At 36.2% G+C, this 23,312-nt stretch overlaps 1 protein-coding gene across 2 annotated transcripts in view; it reads right to left on the reverse strand.

Moving 5' to 3' along the window:
* The window catches only part of ANKRD10 (ankyrin repeat domain 10), a 38,074-nt gene that overhangs the window by 10,088 nt on the left and 4,674 nt on the right, over positions 1 to 23,312 (reverse strand). For both annotated transcript variants that reach the window (XM_040584535.1, XM_040584536.1), the window contains exons 2-3: positions 21,664 to 21,816; positions 13,248 to 13,339 (exon numbers count right to left, since the gene is read on the reverse strand). In XM_040584535.1, coding sequence (XP_040440469.1) covers positions 13,248 to 13,339; positions 21,664 to 21,816 — 245 coding nt within the window. The remainder of the gene's footprint in view (positions 1 to 13,247; positions 13,340 to 21,663; positions 21,817 to 23,312) is intronic.

A 23,312-nucleotide genomic window follows, 5' to 3' on the forward strand; every position in this document is an offset into this window, starting at 1 on the left:
AGAGGGTCCTCTTCTCCCCCTCATTTTAAGAGCAGATTACAATTTCAGAAATTCTGCAAAATACTTTCAATCCTTTCCCACGCTGAACTAGATAGCCTGTTGAGGCCCCCGCTAACCAACATTCAATGCTCTTTTGGTAGTTCTAATTTACTTGCGTAGCATATGGATGTAACACAATGCAACTACAACTTCAAAACCAGAAATTTCAACATATCCATTTTGGTCAAAAAGAATAGCTCAGTTCTCTGAAATCCATTTTACATTTGCAAGCCCCAAAAAGACAGTAAAGGAAATCTATATAAGAGCAAATTAAAGTTATGGAAATATAAAAAAATGACCAGAACAGTATGGTGTTGACTGACTACCTCATTTAACAAAACTTCAAGTAATTCCATTACTTTGCAAATGTTACTGGACTATAATTCTGCTTTGAAAAAAAGGACCATAAGACAGACTGTAGTTGAGTCACCACTTCCCAAAGGAATGTTAACGTAAGTTGCCAGAGGCATGTGGAGATGTACAAAGTAAAATGCAAGTGTCTAAGGCTACATGACCAAACTCTGGAAAAGAAAAGTTAAGTTTCCCAGAAACAAATGAACTTTAAGTCAGTGTTTGTCAGATTTTAAGATGTAACTGATTTTGATATTTTTAGATCTGTCCCCACCTCTTCTGGAACAGCTTACTCTTAACAGGTAGGCAAAGATGTACGTTCTACAGGAGTATTTTGGAAGCACTGCCTAAGTTTTCAAGGGAATCAAGCACATCAGCTATAACATTCTTACTTCTGAGTTTAGAAATGTCTCTTAAATATCTGAGCCGGAATTTAGCCTATCAATTACAAAAGAACATCCTGTATTTAATAGTAATGACAAAAAGAGAGGAAAAAAAAAAAAGTCCAATCAGGTAAAAGACTACAAGATTTAGATGACTCTAGACACTGGTTGGCTAACTGCTACGAAAGAGTTAAAATACTGTTAAATCTCTCTGCTCCCTCTCAGTGAGAACATTTAGCGTATTTTCTACATCCAGTTGCCAATTTCCATTAATTTCATCAAAGTTTGTTATTCCGGGACTTTCAAATTTCAGTTAAACTGGTTTGCAGTCCAATACTAACGCGAAGGAGAACAGAAGTTGACAAAATTGGTAGAAACTCTTCTCACTTTCTAAAAAACAGACTAGAAAGATAAAAGATGTACTTTTGCTGATTTTTCTACCCTTCTCTAGGAGAAAAAAAAAATCTTGTCAGTGGAAACACAAAAGGTAGCAAGAGCTAGCCATGCTATACTAGGCTCAACCTAACAAAATGCAAGTAATAATAAAAAAAAATGGCTAACTCAGACACAAGCACAAAGTAGGAAAGAAAATGCTCTTAACAGGTATCACAATAGTTTTACCAGATTTGAACAGCTTTAGGCATTTCCAAAATATGTAGAAATACTGCCATCACCATGTGGCTTCTGAGTGCGTAAGAGAAAAACATAGTCTTACACAGACCTTTGTAGAAACCCTGAAGTACTTGAATGAATTCTAGAGCTAGGGCATCTACTAGACCATTCTTTAGAAGTGCTAATCTGGACTTGAACTACCCTGTTAACAGCAGTAGTTACAAGTTACTGGGAAGCCACCTTTCAGTGTATCTGCAGTGTATGGCCTACCTCAAATGCTGCCAATGTCTGAAAATGGAGCAGCTACCTCAGCTTAGTCCACGAGCTAAGAATATAAACAGACTCCATTTCAGGAATGAGAACAGAAATGGTTCATTGCTCCAACTACACATAAAGCTTAGAGGAGTTCCACCTCTTATGTGTCAATCCCTATGTCAGTCCTTGGTTATGAACTGCCATTACATATAAACTATCAAGCAAAAAGAAGGAGCAGTAACCAAGGACTCATTTGGCTATTACATAGACTATACATGATGTGGACTGGACGGTTAATAAATAAATAAATAAATCATCAAGCAGGAAACTCAAGAGGTAACCACTATATTTAAGTAAATTTTTAACTACTTCCATTATTAAGTACTTCACTTTATTTTTCACAGCTATCTACATAAAGAAAAAGGATAGGTAAAGAATATTAGAACTGAAACTGATTTCAAGACCTAGGCCATGAAAGAAAAGCAGTGAGAAAAAATGTACACCACTGGACACCACAGACAGAAATATCATGAAATTTCACGTCTGAGTTTTTTTAGTAAGTTAAAAATCCCTTCAGTACTAGTTTTGATCTTCTGCCCTGAATACCTTGAAATAACGGAAGCTCTAAAGAAGCTCAGAACACACTGTTTGATACTAAATCTTCAGGCAATCTGTTCTTTGTTACTGCTAATCACACAGCAAATATGACAGCTCTATTTCAGTAACTGCATTACTCAGAATTTAAAAGTGACTAAGGAAATTTCATGCAGGTTTTGTGGGTTTGGGTTTTTTGGTTTGGGCATGTCCCCCATCCCTCCCCTTTTTTTAGGTTGGTTTTTTTGTTTGTTTGTTTGGGGAGTTGGGTTTTTTCCCCCAACAAAGATGCCAGACTTGAAGATAAGCTTATGTTTCTTTTCAGGGTTTTTCTCTAAGGTAGGCTACCTAGCTGAAACAAGCATAAGCAAATAGCAAGCTACATAGACTGTATTTTTCAAAGATGATCCTATAAAAGGAAGCTACCAGTAAGGAAGGTGTGGAAGGATGGAAGAAAGTCACATTAAAGAAAATTACATTAAGGAAAATAAAATCAGACAAAGTCTTGAAAAGTTACATGCATTTTATGATTAGTCAGACTTTCATTAAGTAGTACTAATTGAGTATTTTTTAAAGGCTGGCCGACTAACTTTCAAAACTGACAGCTGTGCTCCAAGAACTTAATTCCCTGTCTCCAGTAAAAATGAAAACAAAACCAAAATTAAAACAAAACACCACCACCACCCCCCAAAACCGGAAGACATATCTGAAGATAAGTCCAGCTACAGAACAGGTGGAAAAATGAAGGACAGACACTGAAAACTAAAGCTCTGAAAATCCCATTCCCTTTTTGGCACCTACTCCAGACAGAAAAATACATGAAGGTTTGAACTGATGAAAAGGAGAGAAATTCCTTAACCTTGAGCAGGACTAAACACAGTTTTGGTACGTGGTTGTAAAGTCAAGTGTCTCTGTGCTTAGAAAACAGATAAAAAATTTCCAAAGCAATTCAAGTCCTGTTAAGAATCTTTTGCTAGGCAGTATTGTTTTGCTTTATAGTTTACTCACTATTTCCATGCAATTCTTATTACTAAAACCAAATTAAGAATCATGAAGCATGGTATTATTTACCCTCAGCCTTCTTGCAGTCTAAAATCCAGGAGCTGGGAATGATAAAGACATATTGTTTTCTTCAGCGTACAGAAGTGTAAGATGCTAACTCCAAAGCAGAAGACAGACAAATGTAATCAGAAAGATATATTTTCATATTACCAAGTTATTCTAAATAGAAAAAAAATCCTGAGAAAAGTTGAGGAAAGTCTGAATATGGATGAGTAGAAACAGATGATCTTGGAAGTTCCTTGACAGATGACATTTAACACTTGAGATGGTCTCTAGTGACAGGCATTTTATAAACAAACTCAAAACATGCACTATTATTCTAACTTTTGTACATACATTTATTCACACACCTACAGTGCTTAGAACAACACTCTTATAACACGTTTTTCTTCCTCCATCAAGTGATGTCCACAGGCAGTCTTCAGATCTTGGTAGGAAGAGGACTTTTTTTTATTTATTTATTTTTAAATGTTTTTTTCTCCCTCCAGTTGACATCACCAGAGCTCCCATTTTAAAGGCCCAGTTCATCTAAGAGAGTTCTGGTACCAGTTAAAGCAGCTATAAAGACGACATTGATGAAGCACACCCTTTAAGATATTCCCTTCTTCTGAAATGCTTTTAAAAATGCTGACTGTGAGTTTAAATCAATTGTTATTCAAAACCAAAAGAAATAAGTATGTTATCTGACCAAGTAGGATTGGTGGACAGAGACATAAAGTTAACTTTCAGCTTAGCAGGATGTTTTTATTATTTCAATCTAACCAGAATTTGTTGTTCTGAGAAGTCCACTAAAGGGAAGAAAAAAAATCTGAGGCAAGCTCTCAAAAAATACACAAGACACTTCCACCATGATTAAGTTACAGAAAGTAAAACCCCAAAAGTTAGAATTCTTTAAATATAACTTGTGTAAGAAAGATTTAATTCAAGATAATTTATAAAACTTACTCTTAGAAAGATCTGTAGAAAGAAAAGATAGGCACTTGTGCCTCTCACATTGAATTATGAATTATATTGAATTTACTTAGAAAATACCTTGATTCCAAGTTGTTTCAACTGTTTGTATCTTTCATACTTAGAGGAAAAAAAGCAAGTACATTTCTATGTGTCTTTAACATAGAAATACATTTGAAATACACTATCTTCCACTTATAATGTCACATACCTTGAAAAACAAACGTTTGCTACAAAAAGTCAACAGTAAATCTTTTTGAAAAAACATAAATGTAAGTAAAAAAAAATCCCCTACATGTTTAATTTTAAACAGTGATTACATCACCTACAGCTTACTGTGTTTTTGTTAATGCCATGCGACAATCTAAGAAAATAAACCACAGTTTTCGTATATCAATGTAATATCTGTTAAAAAATACTGATCTCAACTTATCTATTGTTAGTTTACAAATAAAAATGTAGATAACTGTAAATTAGGGTAAGCAAAGCATGCAAATCTATAGATTCTATATCTGAATTCCTAGATTAGCATTAAAACCAATCACCGCAACAAATACCTCAACAGTATGCCTTGTGTGCAGAAAGGAAGCGATACTGAACATTCAATGCCACAACTGTAAGGTTTTCGGAGAAGCACCTGTGGCAGTTTCAGCAGTTTCTATATGGAATGCTCCCCCTTTCTAGGATTACTTGAAAAAATCAAGTCAATTCGAATTACGTAGCTGTAAAACATTGACATGTGTAGTTTTTACAGTTTCAGAATCTTCTGTTTGATTTAAACGGGCAATGGTGCATAAACAGGAAACTTATATCATAAGGGATCACATATTTGCAGGCAACATTAAGATTAAAAGTTACATTAACATACATTAAGTGCTGTAGCACATTATTCAATATGTAAGCCATTATCATGTGACCACCTTAACAACAAGATACTAAGCCTTTTATGCCTTTAAAGCATTATTACTTTCATCCTGAAACCAATTTGTCAGTTCTTCACTGAAATTTATATAGATTGGATTAAAATTACCGGTCAACTCATGGCTTCAATTACTTTAAATTTAGTAGGCTGTATTTCATAAGAATTAGTAACTATTCCTATACAAAAATTAGCAGATACAAGGATTAAAACAAAACAAAAGAAAGAGAAAAAGAGATCAGAACACTAAAACGCCCACAGTGAGAAAAAAAACGTTTCCTATATAAACATCAGTATACTAGTCTAAAATTTCTAAAGCAAAATGATTTTAAAATACTAAACTTTAAGTGTTTTAACCCTTTGGTGTCCAAATACAAAAGCTGTGAAAGTTTCAAACTTTTTTTTTTCCAGATACCAAGAGAAATATTCTTAACTAAGCAGACGTGTGTCACTGCTGGGGACAGCTATAAAAATTCATGCTAAAATTACATACTGGGCATCTAAAAAAGCACAAGTTGGTGCCAAGTTTTTATTTCACAACAAAACATGTGGCAGCTGAAATTGTTTTAGACTTTTAAAAACAATGGTAGAATTTCTATGAACATCCTCCAAAATTGTAACAAGGTGAATATACTAGGAAAGAAGGAAGCTCTTCTTTGTGAAGCCACTTTTCTGACATAAAAATCAAAGTTCACTATGAATTACACACCTACAATCAGCTCCTAGATACTTCAACTCACATAACTGAGCAAATGCTGGCAGAAGAAAGAATTGATTATCCATGGTAGGCAACATTAGAATTACTACAAGCATCACCATCAGGTGGTGATTTATTGCTGGATCTGTATTCCACTTCATATGCTTTGAAAGACTTCAGTGGATTTTGATTTTCACTATCTCTTGTAAAAATAAAGCACATTTCCAAGTAAACTTCGGTCTGAACAATATAGACCTATCTGACTTCGCCTGGTATCAGCAATATTTTAAAATTCTTATCTGATTATGTAAGAAGTGATTCCTAAACACAATTCACAAAAGGAACGTATGAAAGACTATGGAAACTCTTGAAGCAACAGTGATTGCAATACAACTACGACAGAAAAGACATTCCCTAATAAAGTGAAAATAAGTATTTCCTAGATCACTCACAAAAATTAATTCCAAACAAGCATCTTTTTAGTACTGCCGCCACTTTAAATCCAGAGACGGTATAAGAGTTACTTAGCCAGCTAACTTTATGAAAATGAGAACTAACCTTACTGCTGCTATCATATTTGTAGAAACAGACCAGCAATTGCAGATAAAGTGGCTTACAATGAGGAAAGCATCATGGAAGGCCATTAAGGAAAGAAAGGTTCAGCGCAAACTCTGACTTGAAAAGATAAAATAATCTTAAAACACTGATGCTACCAAGATGCCTCTAGCAGCAAATAAAATCACACTGTTTCTCCTCACCACACCAACTGAAAACCAGTAATTGCTTAGAGTTAGAAAAATTAAGAAAGCAAGCTTCTCTCAGACATGCTGAACATGGAAGAAAGTTTAAGAGATTCAGCATAAAAAGCATGGACAGTAAAAGCTTGGGAATAAAACTAAAGAAATGAGGTAAACTAATTTTCAAGTATTTTTGTGCCAAAAGGGGAATAAAAACCCATAACGAAAGGACTAAAGGAATTAGATTATTTCATTATTTTCCCATACTAGGCATGTAGGGGGAGACTATTGAACCACACAAAATTATTTTTTGTGACAAAAAGAACTTTATGCTCTTACTCAAGCAGACAGAAGATATTTTGGATTAAAAAAACCACTGAGGTGCATAAAACCACTTTAAATGAGCTTCACAGAAGAGTTTTTTCAACTTAGATTTTCCTCCCTTTAAAAGAAAATTTATCTACCATGTATAAGCAACACCAAGCAAAACAGAAAGAAGAAAACAGAAGCTGAAACAGAAGAGTAATATTTTCCCCAAGTTATAGCTGCCAAACCCTCCATGCAATGAGATACATCTTGTAACCTCTAGCACATGACACACATTAGAAAACTTTTCTGATGAACCTGAACACATTCTGGCCCACAACACAACTACCTTTCATTTTTTGTCCAGGTTCAAAGAGTGCTAGCTGAACTATGATCAACTTTACTGATAAAGACACAAACTAGAATAGAAATGAAATCTAAATCAATATAACAAAAGTTAGAGCAAACACACTGCAATTAACAGTTCTCTCATCACATCCAGTCAAAAACTATCAGCAGATCAAGCACAGCACACGTGCAGATCACCACCACCACCTGTCTGGACTAACCATCAGAACTAACCAGACTATTGTATTTGGGAATATACCCCACCCTTGTTTCTCTCACTGCATCCAACTTATGCTCTGGCCAAGTTCTACTTCGTAACCCTTTGGTGTCTCCATCTGCCTTAACTGCATTCAGGTTTCTGTTGCCAATAATAGCTTATCTTACAGAAAAAAACCCCAAACCTATCCAAAGGGAAGCTGCACAGTGAACATTAGCCCAGTATCATATGTGAAGGAAGATCACTCCCAACAAAAAATCCAAACATTCCTATCAGAAATCTCAGCTATCCTAATATAAAAGTCTTACAAATCCTTCAGAGTTCCTTATTCAGCTCTTCTGGACTGAAGAAAAGCCGAGAAACCAGTGCTATAAATCACAGAGGCTCATCACTAATGAGTAAGCTCCCCTATTAAGCTGACCCATACCCTGTGAACTTCCTTTATGTTCCAAAAAGGTCATAAAGTATCATTGCTTTAATGAGGGATTTAACTATATTCATAGGAAGTGCAACTTCTCACATTCTTCTCCATTTCTGAACTGGTGTCAGTCACTACTGTTGTTACTCCACCCCCACTATGAATAATCCACTCTCAAACCAAATAGGAACTCACTGGTAAGAGTTTGCCTCAGCTTCCTGCAATTATTCAGAACAGCTGTAACTGAAAACTACCCTTTTCCATTCTGTTTTACTGTAAGACTGAGATTCACCCACTTTTTGATTTTTCAATTATCCATGCACCTATGTTCTCCTTCAGTATTTCCAAATCTTTCCTTGAGACTAAATCCAAATTACTGCCTTACTTCATGGTCACAACCTCCCCCAAACCGCATTAAGTTCTTCTATAATGATGGCAAACAAGTGTGAAACTGAACATGAAAGAAATTAGCAAGCTTCACTTGTAATTATTTTGCAGGAGAATCACGAATTTCACCACTGATATGTACAAACCACTTTGCCTTTCTGTAAGAATTCCTGTAAGGCAGGAAAGGAAGAACCAATTGCAACACCTGTAGCCTCCATACTGCAGAATGATCCTTAAAATGCTTGTTATATACAATTAAACAAGAAGAGCCACATTTTTCCCTATCTATACTGCACTGTCTAACAATGCAACAGTAACAAATCCAGCAGTTTAACTGTTCTCTGGAGGGCAGGCCATCAGGTTTCCCAAAAGAATTGTGTATGACGTGGTCAGAGTTTGAAAAGTACCAAACAGATTACAGAAATATTTATTAATATACTAATTAACAGGTAAGAACCCCTCTGTTGAAAAAGTATTTAAAAACTATCCTAGACAAATGATCAGTAAGAGCCTGAAGGATTATTCTCAAGGTGAGATTAATGACCGTAAGAAAGTAGTATGTTGATAATTCTACACTAAATCAATGCAGCAGTACAGCTTCTAAGGTAAAAAGATGACAGTAATGGCACTTGACAAATACATTAACACCAGAAATGGACTGCAGTTTAGTATTATAAGTTTGGTAGTTAAGTTAGCCAGGTAAGAAAAACAAGACAAACGCTGAAAACCTGCAAGTATCTGCTAAGATTTTAAGAAATCAGGAAGAAGCCTAGAAACTAACAAAGGAGATCTCTGAACCCCGAGACCCTTCAAGAGAATAGGCCACGAAAGTTTCCTCTCCAGACTGAAAAGGAATTGAGGGTTTATCTCACAAATGAATTGCTGATTTCTGCATTGTCGTAATGAAATCTACACATCACTTCTTCTGCTTCTTCACTAGAGGTGCATAAATTTCCGAAAATCAAGAAGCCTCAGAAGTACAAATGAGAAGAACAAAAGCTGAGCTATCACAGGAATGGTCATAATAAAAATGTGAAACGGACATCACTTCAAACAGAAATGCATAACGAGAGTTTCAAAGGGCGAATCCAGTGGCACTAAAACATTCATATTTGACAGATTTCTGTTATGGAGGATGGAGAAGAAAAACAGATTTTTTTTATTTTTAACAAGAGAATGCAGTTCATGACACATGAATTTGCAAAGAACTAAAATTAAGCCACTGTCAAAGAATGAGAATAAAAGTTTTTGCTGAAAAACTGAATACCAGAGATGGGACATTCTGGCATTACAGGAGGAGTGAATTTACACATTCAAATGAATGCAAGACACCTTTATGAGGAAGTGGCTGAAGTGTCTGTCTAAACTAGATCAACATCACAATATGAATCTGTCATCTGGTAGAAACAGATGTACTGGTATATTTATCCCAGCATGTCTGTTATTCTCCCCAAACCTGGAGACCAGAGTGTAAGAAACCAGAAAAAGCCATACCTCTCTGGGGTCTTGTAGGATCTCATCATGGTACACAAACCAGTTTTCCCCAAAACCTTCAGATTTCTGGCAGGCAAACAAAAAGCTTTCCTATGCTACTATTCAAGCATCTTGATCAACAAAACTGAAGCAAGCAAGTCCTTGTGTTCAACTGGATGGGTGTATACCAAGCTACAACCCATTCCACATTATCCCAGGATAATAAGTGTTCAAAACTCCTCTCTTAACTCTAAATCAGGCCACTAATGAATATGCAACTGTGACAGTTGCAGAATTTTTATTAAGAAATAAGTGGACACAATGCACAAGTGAACTGCATGCAAAGGGACATGAAATGGAAGTTCAAATCAGTATAATTAACAGCTGCACTGCTTTTTTTTTTATTCAAGTGTCCTGTGTTTATAGATGAATTTTCTATTTTTTATATATGCTGTGATGCAATCTACCTAACTATATTAATACCCAACATTTAAAAAAATTGTGTGCAAGAGCAAAACAAAACATGGCACCAAGGTGGCTTTTCCTCCATCAAGAGCTGTGGACACTTGTTTGTCACAATGATAAATAATACACAATTAACCATACATAAATTGCATAATTATGCTTTTAGTGAAAACCCAGCAGTTATTATGGATACTTTAAAAGGTACTATCCACATTAAAAAGTCAGTTACACAGCAAACCTTTTCACTCATATGAGGACATTGTGACCACCTGCTTCCCCCTCTTCAAGGGTCCATGAATACCATAGTTAGTGGAGCAACCATTTTTATGGCTGTAGGACATACTGTGCACAGAATATGCTTCAGCTAAAATGAGAAGGTAAATACCACAAAAAAATCAAAATATTTTCACTAGGGTACAATTATTATTTTTTAATATTATTAAAAATTTACACAGGAATAGAGACCCAAATTCTCTCTCATCAATTAGGAAAACAATGCAACAACTTCATGGAATTTAGAGACTGCAACATACTGTATTTCTCTGTTAAAGCAAGAAGCAAGAAGCTAACAAGCCTAAAATTAATGAGAACAATTCAAGTGAGGCAATTTTATTCAAACTAAAATTCTTACTTTTATCCTTACTGGACTACTGTCAGTATTCTTTGGCTTCCAATATAACCACAGGAGTGAATAGAGTAGGAATACAGTAAACACTGATTTCAAAGATTACACTAGTCCAAGTTACTTCATTTTAACAGCAGTATTTCAATAATCACTCGATAATAAAAAACACATCTCTTGCCATATTACACTACTGATTACTAGTGTTTGTGTAATAACGAGATCTCAACATCCCTGTTCTACTAGCTATAAAAAAACTAGGGATGCTGCAATACTTGATGTATGCTCTAAGTACCACATATAAGCAGTATATTTGACTATTTGCAGTCACAAGGGTATTTTCTGCATCTTCACATTAACTAGATTTTGATACCATAACTGTATGAATAAATAAAGAAAACACTGTATTAGAATATCTAATCCCCATAAAAAAAGGGCCATATTCACCATCAGTACAGATCAGCACCTTAGTTATAGTTAGTGCTTAGTTCTGTATTTACTGAAATTCTTGCCTTGGTCCTATATAGTCAATTATCATTTCAGTTAATGTATACAAATTAGAACTCAAATATATGCATAAAATCCCTCTTCCTTTTCTTCTAATGGAAGCCATAAAATAAAGTAGTCAAAACTTTCAGAGCATCTACATTTTCAAGTTGTTACAAAAATCAGAAAATCCACATAACTGTTAAGAGATATGGGGCCAGTTTTCAAACCCAGATAATCCAAAATTAATCTGTGCCAAAATCACATACATGGATTTGGCCTAATTTAACATACTGAGCCTGTAAATTAGGTTCTATGGGAAAAAATCCTCACTCCAATCAGTCAAACAGCTAGCTCTCTCAGATGACAGTCCTGATGCCCTAAAAAGACTAAACATAGGTTGCTCCACCAGCCTATTACATTTGCATCCCTGATCTTACCATTTCCTGGATAGAATTTTATATTTAATTACCTATAGAACTTGTGACAAGTCTATCCTACTGAAACACAGATGGAATTCAAAGTTAGAAAACTGAGAATTCAAATTATTTCCTGTTCAATAAAACTGCTGTAAACCTATGGTACTTATGCTGCAAATAGCTTTGACCAAAGACAGGTATCACTCTCCAAGTTTTACAGAAATTTTTGTCTATGGCTTGCGAATACAATGTTTAAAAGGCAAAATTTTAGTTCAGGAAGTTAAAAGTTGCAGCCACGTCTCCTACCTCAGTTTATCAGCTCTTTTTTTGAAAGGCCTATGGACGTAACACATCCTCTTCTTTACATCAGACTCTAACTCACTCATTTCACATTGTTTTTGCAGTTCCACAACTTCTCTTTTCATTGGATACTTCATAAAAATCAGATTACATACTAATTGATGATGATAATTAAGGTTTGCTCAATTCCACAGTAAATTTAAATCCAGGTTTATATTAAGATATCCAGAAGTGAGTACAAAATGGGAACATATCAATTTATGACTGATTTCATGAGCTTGTCAATAACAGAGACAGCTGCACTAGTTATTTCAGTGTCATTTTCCTATGAAGCAATCTCTTCATATAAAGTGATTTGTTAATTATTATTACTTAAAAGATACAGTATTTCCTGAATACTCTAGGATACCATTGAAGGAGTTAAATTTTATGGTAAGTTTATCAGGGCAGCATTACAAAAAAAGTAAGATGGAAACCAAAGGGTAAAACAAGAAATTAATTACATAATTCTTATTTCACAACTTAAAAATTTCATATTGCAGATTAAAATACAGTAACTAGTTACCATTTAAGACAATAAGGCTAGTTCTAATTAAAACAAATTGCTAAAATATTTACATTATTATAAGCCATAGAGCTTATACTCAACATTTCTAGGTGAAAACTGCATCCATTTTGTCCATGCTGAAAGTTGCAAAAGTTTGTGAGATTTTCTGAATGTTTTTGCAGTACATAAACCTTTAAAGAAAAAAGTTAACAGGGCAAATATACAATACACTAACAAACAGTATTAAACTAACTGTGAAGAGTGTGTGAGATGCTTTTTTGCACATAATGTTGCTTTTGCATTGTTTTTTATATTTATTCACCAGTGCAAGGTGTTTAAATTTGTTGGAAAAAAGTAACTACACACTAGTTAAAGTGTACTATTTGGGGTCATTTGACAGAAGCATGGTAAGTATTTCAATGTATCAGATATAAATGCAATAGTAACGTAGCATACTGCTATCACTTAAGTAAAATAAACTGTATTACTAGACACGCAAAACACCTTGGGCTTCATTACAGTTGAACATGTCTAGCTTTCTTTCAATCGGGTGTCTGCTGTTTTGACTTTTCTTTCTGACATTAGTATCTACATTTACTGGTCTAAGTTAGTTAGCTAAACACACAACAATCAACAACAAAAAAAAATACCTCACTTACTCTATTTGCGCACCATGAGCCACAAGGGCACTTATGGAATCCATACTACCAGACCGTGCTGCTTTATGAATAGGAGTTTCACCAACATAATCCTGTAAAGACAAACTGCATTTTGTCAAGCATAATCTTTCTTAAACTTAAAATCTTTTTACATTACTCACTTTAGTTAAGAAAGCAGATATATAAAAGCAGCATTTATTAGCTAGCAAATGCATCAGGTACTTTATCATTGTTTAAAATTTGCAATAGTGTCATGTACATTAAATATTTAGCAAAAAATAACGCTAAGGGCATCTAACTCACAAGATAAGCCTTATTCGATAACTAAGCAATCAGCAGAGTCATATTCAGCAAAACTTGCTAAAACCCCACAACATATACCACTATAAGAAGTTACTCCAACACCTTTATTTCCTAGCACTTATTTCCCAATATGTTGGGCTGAGCAAGTCATCCTGAAATCAGAAGCAGCTTGGCCAAGTTTGTGGGACTAGATTGCTTTCAAATCTTGTTGACACATTTACACAGTACTGTAATGCACCACAAATACTCACCAGGTGAGGAGTACATATGCATAATTCTACCGTAATAAAAGTACACCCAGAGTTCACAAGGACAGGCCAGATCTCTCCTGAGATATATACACGTCGAGGCATGTGCCATATGCTTTTCTTTTTTGGTTATCTTTACCCATTTACATTCCATTATTGTTAACCAGCACATCCAATAATTTAATCTTTTTGTATTATGTGCAAACATACTCTGAGAAGTGTATCACTTTCTGGGCAACTCCTCTCTACAAACTATCTTCATAGAGAACAGGGAGAATTTACAAATGCAACTGGCAAGCTGCGGGGAAATGCCATCTGCAGCCTGTAGATCATGATGCATGAAGTTGAGTACTTGCAATTAACCATCAGTATTAAGAACCACAGAGAAGAATCTGTAATGAAATACGGCCTTGAAGTATCAAGTAAATGTTCAGTTACTGGTCTGTTACATGATTTGATTATCACAACCCTCAACACTTCCAATGCATAGCGAGGTTGGGTTTTTTCCTTTCTTCCCCACCTTCTTTCTTTCTCTCCAGATTTCTGGCAGACTTTGCTTGTCTGCTCCACTGATGGTTGGCATATTCTAACTGTATGTGCCCCATTTTTGCTTCTCCATTCCTTTTATTAAAATATCAACACTAGCTATTAAAGTAACACAACACCTTTACTGACTTACCAGTCTTTATCCACAACAGTGTTGACACCTAACTGCACAATACTGGTTACACTTTAGCTTTATTTGCAATGTGAATGTATTCAAAATACGATCGTACTACCATCTTGATAGATAGAAGGTAACAAGGTTTTTTTGTCTGCCAAGCTTCTAAGAAATTAAATCACATCTTTCAGACCACGTAAATGTAACCTGAAAATTAATTTTGAATTATCTGTTATATACTCTCAGTTTTCTCCTTGCCAATTTTAGCTCATGGTAAAGTATTTTTATAACAAGTTACAAATTCACCGAGGGTAAGCCAGTTTACCAGTGCTTAAGACATATATTCAGCCCAATAGCAAACCACCTAGTGCCCCCCAGCAGAGAACAACAATAGTATCAAAGTTTACTTTCTTATAAACTAAGGAAAATTGCCGAGGATGACATGAAGTTGAGACAGAAAATAGCAGAAAACTCCCTGGAGCCCTTAGCGATTAGAAAAGAGCCATAGAGCCCTTCCAAGATGGTTGCCTGTAGCTGATGAATAGAAGACTGCTTTCCAATGAAGTTTATATAATTTCTTCTATTTATAACTTTCCTTGATGTTACAGACATGCTTAACAGAGGACACAATTCCATTATACATGGAAATTCATTTGTCCAGGAAAATTTTCTTCATAGTGTAATATGTCTTCCCGTCACAGAAGCTGTCTTTGATTCATCTTTTTGTTAGTTTCCTTTTCCCCAACTTTTGTCAAAGAGGTAAAAGTGCAGAAAAGATGTGAATTGCCTCCTTTGTTCAGCATTAGTATTTATAAACCCAACTCTAACTTAAAAGATAATAATTCAATATAAAGTTCAGTTTAGGGCAAGTTAGCTTAACTAGCCATGCATACGGCAAAAATCTCCATCAGCCCCATAAGCCTAGCATGTTGCCCACAGTAAGATCTAGAGAACTGAATTATGAAGTGTTGCTGTGAGGGAACACCAGAATAAGAAAAGACTTTTGCAAAAGGACTCCTTGCCACTGCACTACAAGAATAAGCTATGCTTATAGCAGCTAACCATCCTGTCACCAACAACCAGAAAAAGGTTAATAGCTCATAAGAGAATATATGTCTTGAGAAGGGCTTCTTTCAATCACTGGCCCAAAAAACCTTGTGTTCTTCTCTAAAAGCTAAGGAATTGATCAAATACTTAAGAGAATGACAGACTATATGGATTTTGATTTTTATAGCATTCATGTTAATTACAGCACCTAAATTTCAGTCATCATTAACATTACCTACTTCTGAAGTTCTCCTACAGAACAAATCTGTTTGTGCTGAAACAATTTCTAAAATAGCCTCCTAGCTCTACAAAGAAATCCTCTCTGGGTTACGAGCTAGACTGAAAGGAAAAAAAAAAAATATCTCCCACTGAAAAATGTCTTATTTTTCAACACACTCAAATCACGCATACAGAGGAAAATACTCTATGAACTTCAGAACAATTCTGTTTTGATGCAACAACTGAAATGGATTGCACCAAACATAAAAAGCACTGTAAGGTTCTTCCAAGAAGCATCTGAAAGCAATTCAGGGTCTAGATGGCTAGCGCATTTTCATGGATAAGACACCTCTTCACTATCTCTTTTTTTTTTTTTTTTTTTTTTTTTGCTATATGGAGCAAACAAAGTTATTTTATTTTGAGGGGCTCTTACAAACTCCTAATTATCCTTGATAATATCTCATAATCCTTCTAACTGTCCACAGTTCCCATATGTGCTTCAGTAATAATATTCCAAGGAAAAAACCATCCATAACTTGCACTGGCCTTTCACATCTAGAACAGAACTTTTCAGGGTCCCATTTACCCTTCTGATGTAACACTGTACCAACAGCCCAGATGTGTATCACAATCCAGAAGTCACATTGTAAACCAATAAGCAGAAAGACCAATCATATTTTACTAATTTAGCATTCAAGATAAAATGTACATTTGCTTCTGCAGACAATAAGTATTTTGTGTACAGTGGTCCTGGAGATGACAAAAAGAGGCATGAGGCACCATAGACACATTTACTTTTTGCAGCTCACTGCCACTGTCCAACACCTCCCACCTTTCCCTTGGAGAAGCATGACCACCCTCCCACAAAGACACGGAATGTCATCTCTAGCTTTGGGCTGTTGACTAGATAACCTTTGACTTCTTTTCCATTTTACTGCGAAAGTATCTAGCTTCCCTCCTTATTCATGCAGCTGAAGAGTCTTTTGGGTTAAATAGTAAATTTATCTCAGCTTGATTGATCGGTTTGCATTTCCTCACTATGCTGCTAACCTCAAAAGACATTTCTTCTGCTTTTTTTTCCCCTGAAGCTCTGCTTATTCTCAGGCCTCTTTTAGACATGGTTATTTTTTCAGTTCAGTCTAAAGCCATTTTTAACTGTTTTCCCCTCTTTCTTTTTGGGATCCAAGTTTCTGTTGGCTTTAGGATAGTCAAGCTGAACTTAAGAGCAAATTTTCCATTTTGTTCTCCAAGTTCCAAGTCCCTGGGTATGATTCAGTTAATTTCACTCACTGGTACCTTTACACCCCTTTCATTTAAATAAAAAACCCAAAACCTACTTACCTGTAAATATTTCTTTATAAAATAAAGAGGCCCCATCCACATTTACAATGAAAGCTTTCAACTACCTGCACTGCTTTTGGCTGAGATAACGTTAATTTTCTTCACAGTAGCCAGTATGGTGCTATGTTTTGGAGTCGTGACCAAAGTGGTGTTGGTAATACACCAGTGTTTTAGCTAGGAGTGGGCTATGGGTGCACAGGGAGCTGGGAGGTGACACAGCTGGGACAACTGACCCAAACTGACCAGAGGACTATCCCATATCATACAACATCATGCTCAGCATGAAAAGCTGGCAGGGTAGTTTGCCAGAGCTGTTGTTGCTCCAGGACTGGCTGGGCATCAGTTGGCTAGTGGCAAGCAATTGTGGGATTTTTTTGGTTGTGGTGTGGGGGTTTTAGAAATTTTTTTATCATCACTTTGATTTTCTTGGGGTTGATTCCTTTTTTACGTATTAAGCTGTCTGTATATCAACCCACGAGTTTTCTTACTTTTCCCTTCCGATTCTCTCCCTCAACCTGCTGGGGGGCGGGGGGGATGGCATGAAGAGCAATTGGCTGTGTGGTGCTTATGTGCTGACCAGGGTTAAACCACAACACTATGCAAGTACTTGTAAAATACTTACAGTATAGATATCTAAGAAAGACACAGAAGGACTATTTTACCTGACAAGAAATATAAACTAACTCCATTCTGTAACTCAACTGACTGAATTTCACGTTCTAGCAACTCATCACACTACCAAAAACCGTTCAGATTTCTTAGATCCAGCACCCTACCCTTTCTGAAGCCAACAAGTAGAAGCTGGAGAATACTGACTATTCTTCCTGCCCTCATTCTTTGCCAAAACACTTTGAACTCACAATTGTTTCTCCTTCTGAATTTTGAGTACAGGTGAGAACTAATGGAATACCTTTATCTGGATTTAGTCCAAATTGTTGTTTAAAATGCAAAACTATAACATACCAAAGGAAGGAGCGTTTTCTTTCTCCTCACCAAGGATATTAGTGTGTTTACAGTTCTTGCTAGCACAGGTAGTATAACACTGCTACATCTATCTGCCATCACTGCCAATGATGGCAACCAGCTAGGTGACAATTAAGGTTGCATCACCTGTAAGAATGCAGTATTTCTTATCCCTTCTCTTTAAGACAGGCCACACAACTCTTTCTGGCCAATCAACACAGTCAACGTACAACAGAAATGTTTAACAGGCTGAGGCTAGAGGGAAAATATATTTAAATGAAGTAACAGGCTTTTTAATCAAAAAGTACTCATGATTATCTGATGTTAATGTGTACAACAGCACAGAAATAAACTGCATTGTGACAAGGATAAAATATCAGAAAAAAAATCTCAGGGAAAGCAGCAGTGTAATTGCTTTGCATTGTTGAAAGTGAACTAGAGCAGGCAGGTAGCCAAATGCAGATCTTGAGTCACATTATTAGTAACAATTAGCAGGTACTACCCGCTAAAGTAAAAAAATAAAAATAGTAGGACTTTTGAGTCCACTGCTGGGTAGAAACAGGCAGACCATTGCTTGGCACTTTGTCTTTCTCCTGTGATTTTTTATGGTGATCCTGGCAGGGGTGGGGGAAGAACTGCCCACTGATCATTAAGACAGATAGATGGCTCTAGCCAGCACATAGAGTTATCTAAGAGGGCTGGGCATCACAGGATATACTCACAGAACTTAGTTGGGGAGCAAGGTACAGTTGGGACAAGCAGTTTTCAGCGTTTGTCCCTGGGCAACTGTCACCAGCACTGAGATACGCATTTTCAAGTTTTCCCTAAACTTCAGGGCAGGCAGCATAGGCTACAATACCATACCTCAGGGCAGATATGAGAAAGCGTGCATGCAAATTCTACTGAGTACCGGAAGTTTACGTTAAGACTGAGAGACTCGAGTAGATTCCTTTTCAGAAGCTATCCTTTTCTTTTTCCAGAGGTGATGGGTTAGTCTGTAGCCAGTGACCAGGAGTCAGTTTGGAAGCAAGGTTTTACTAGTTTAAGTATCAAGTATTCCCAGATCTTTCTCAGCATGTGTATTGTATCCAGTGTCCATGGAACACTTGTCCTCACACAACCATTAGCCAGTGACTATGTCTGTTTGAAGTACAGCATCAGTCAGCGAGCTGGAAGGAATAAACAAAATACACATCAGGAAATAGTGCTCCAAAAGCTCAAGTGTGGGTGGAAGCCCTAGACGGTCACCTGGAAGTGCTTGGAAGTTAAATAAGGAACCATGATCATTTATTAAGGAATTCAAATAAAACAAGAATATTAGAATTTGACTGCAATTCAATAAACAGCTGGGAGGAACTGGGGAGAGCAAAGCATGCACTATGCTTTACATAGCCATGTATGAAACATTCCAAATAGCAGTGGGATGAGTTTGCTGCTATAGGTATCACCAAGGCACACTGCCTAGCTTTCAGTGCTCATGCATGTGAAACCAGTGTGGACTGACCAGTTGCATCCTAACAAAGAATTTAAGAGACTTTTTTGTTTCTACTACCATTTTAATTAACCAAAACTATCTTCTTATTTTAATGTTCAACTTAATCTAAACTACCTCTGCTTGTATGTTCAATTAATATTTTGTGGGGGCAAAAAAATTATTACATTGAAGTGTAACTTGAGCCTACCATTAACAACATACAAGGCTTCCACAGCGTCAACATCCAGTATCATCTATACTGGTGTCCTTTGCCTGGCAACATCCAAATCTGCCTTTAGAAATCTATATGATACTGTCACCACTATCAGAAAATTTGAGCATCACAGTACTCTTCCTCCTGTGGAAGACTACAGATCTATTATTTGGATTTGCTCTGGTGACAGGCCATAAATTTGTAAAGACTCCTGAGTCACTGGCTAGTCTTGGTGATTACTTCAAGCTGGAATGAGTTTCCTGCCTACTTTTAACTGCATATTATACTGCCTTTCGCTTTCCTTTACAGTCATTTGCATATTGCCCCCAGCCCATGGAGACATCTCTCTGCACTCTTCTCCTCTTCTTTGGGGGGCCAGCTGCTACTTTCTTCTTTACTATAACCTTGCCCACTAGATGTGATTTCCCTCCCGCCCCCCCTCATGTTCCAGGACAGCAAGCTTGTTCTTCGACTCCATTTCAACCTCACTGGTCAGTTCTTCTCTTTATCCTCATAGTTGGAAACTTTCATTCTTCTCATTCATTCATTTTCATTCATTCTTCTCTTCTCATTTAGCAGATATTTGTACATCTTTATTCTGTGCATGCCATGTTTCCTCTCTAATCACCATTTCTTTACATTCTTACCTGGTCTCCAGATGCATTTATACTTCTTGTATTTTCTCTTCTGAAGATTCTACCACTATGCAGCAATAACTTATTGCATAAGTTACTTTTGTCAGGTATCAAGGAGAAGATGCGATCTATAGCCTCTGCATCCAGTCACCTTCATTGTTTCTACAATTCTCCTGGTGTCTCACAGCTGTTCTCAATGCACCAGCCTTCTTTTCTGAAAACTCAACACAAACTTCCCCATTTCTTATTTTTGCATAGCTTAAAAAAGAAAAAGAACCAAACTCTAGAAAAGCAAATGTTCAAGTTCTTCAGCAGACTTAGCTTAACTCTACTGCATATGAAACAGTCTGGCCATTAAATATTTTATAAAAAGTATGATGCAAGATTTAACAGACCAGACATTTTATGGGTGCTGTGCCATATTAGTAAATGCTGCAGTATTAATTAATCTCATAGAATATTATACATAATTTTGAGTACTGTTTCAAAGGCATACCTTATGTATGCCCTGCATACACAATAGATCCATTCAGTACTGCAAATATTTTCTCCAAAAGCATGATAGTTTTAAGCACTTGATTCTGGTATTGTCCCAGAGTACAACACTCCTTTACAGGAATTTTGCTGTATTATTGCACTCTCTGCTACCAGATAAATCATTATCCATACAGTAAAAGTAATGGAAAACTATTAAAAAAAAATAAAAGTCACCCATTCCTTCTTTGTTAGTAAAGTACATGTTTCTGATCTATTTGCAGGAAGTTACCAGAAAAGTTTTGCAAGTAATCTAAAATGGACAACAGTATGAAACCAGGTGCACCTTTAAAATAAACCATGGCAGACCTTATTGTATGCCATGTATGTATGTACTAGATGTATGACTAATCACGAAGTACCACAAAGGTCTCATGGTTCTGTAGGTAATGGTGAATTTTCCAATTCTTAGCATATTAAATAAGTAAGATATTCTTCACTAGTCTTTTTTCTTTTCCCTAGAGAGGCATTACAGTGTCAGAGTATTTGCTAATGCTGCCCACACCAGCACAGCACACCATTTTGTTCAAGAAGTAGCAAGATGTCATTTCCTAAAACAAATGTTCTCCAAACCTTTAGTGGCTTAAAGGACATTTATTGCTCCTATCTCTACTGTAATGAAAGAGGTCTGTAACTGGTAATTAAGTCATTTGACTTCAGCTGATGTTAAAAATAACATATCTGTATGTGAATGTAAGGATCATACATGTAGCAAAAAGGGACCAAGACACTCCTTCCAAAACTATATGCAGACATGAAATACACACAAGTCCATACCTGTTTGTTTATGTTGGCCCCCACTTGAATCAACCAATTCAGGCACTGTGGATGTCCTCCAAAAGCAGCAATGTGGGCTGGTGTTTGAGCAAAACGTGTTGTACTGGCATTTACAGAAGCTCCAGCTCTTACTAACTGCATTAGGCACTCCAGCTTTAAAGACATGAGGGAATAAAACCAAAAAATATTACACAGATGTGCTATGACAATAAGCACGTACTAAATAAATAAATACATAAAACTTAGAAAGGCTAAACTTACTAGTGAGACTACATGGATGTAATACAAGACAGAATACAAACCTTAGCATTTTCCCCCCTCCTCCTTACACTCCTCCCTCCTTTGGCCACAGAGCATACCTGAGAAGTACTTAATTCTCACCCCTAAAACTGAATTCCAACATTTATTTTCAGGATGAGGGAAAAGAGGGCATAAATACTTCAGTTCTGACTACAAGAACTATTTGGTTCACTTCTGTTAAGAAGGCAAAAAAAGAGAAGAGAAGTTCTGATCCAGCAAAACTACAAACATGATACTAAACCGACATTGTTAGATAACGTTTGCCAAAACAAGAGTATTGTTAGGAGATACATGGATGTGTTCTCAGGAGAGTTTAGAGAAAGGATATCAGAAAAACACAAGATTTTAAATTCCTTTAATGTTTTCCTAGACAGCAGCAGATTACTAATGAAAAGCAGTACTGCTAATACTACGCTAAATTTATAAAGGAAAAATTCTTTCCACCATTTTCCTGTTACTGCAGCTGAAGAGCAGTGAACAAAATAGGTTGCATGTTTGCGTCAATACCAAAAAAGAAAAGCACTCAGTCTTAAAAAATTGCAGTATTTTGTCACACTATATTCTGACTTTTATTTTCCCATCATACTAACCAGAAGTGTCAGATATCCAGTTACTATTTTTAAATGTTCCTAACATCACATTGTAGAAGCCAGGCAAACCACAGCCACAATGACCTCAACTTTCAAAAATAGCCAAAAAACTGCTCCTTTCCTGTCACAAAGCAACACTGTCTTTTTGTTGATAGGAAAAGGAATGCACTATGTTAAAATAAACAGTTTAGCCTAGGCTTCCGTTTGTTGCAGTTAGAAAACAAACAACACTGTGCACACACGCCACAGCAAAACAATAAAAACACCACACTGACTTGGGGAACTGATTCATATAAAACAAAAATTTACAGGTCAGTCTCTCACAGTTAAAGAAAATGTTTGTTAGCCATACCACAGCTGTGGAATGGTCTGTTCATAAAGGAACAATTTAAAAAGCATCAAAGAGTCAGCTGGCAGCCTGATTCAGAAGCACAAATACCACAACTCCAATGTGCTTCTCTACTGCTTTATGTCAGTCTCTCCTTTTTTTGTCTAACCTGTAAATTCCTGATCTTGATGAATTACATCCATGAGAAAAGTACCAACCACCGTAGAGAATTATTTTGTATTAGCTTTCCAAATATATCGGGAACTTCAATTGTTTCCTCCCCCCATATAGTTCAAACACACACATATGAACCCTATCCCTTAGGATATGCCTAAGTACTTTTTTGGACTCTAATAGACTCGACACTAGACATAAATGTACCATTAACTCACTAATTACATGAAGTAAATGTGCAAGGGTGAGACTGACTG

Source organism: Falco naumanni, chromosome 2 (genome assembly GCF_017639655.2).
Source record: "Falco naumanni isolate bFalNau1 chromosome 2, bFalNau1.pat, whole genome shotgun sequence".
Taxonomy (NCBI): domain Eukaryota; kingdom Metazoa; phylum Chordata; class Aves; order Falconiformes; family Falconidae; genus Falco; species Falco naumanni.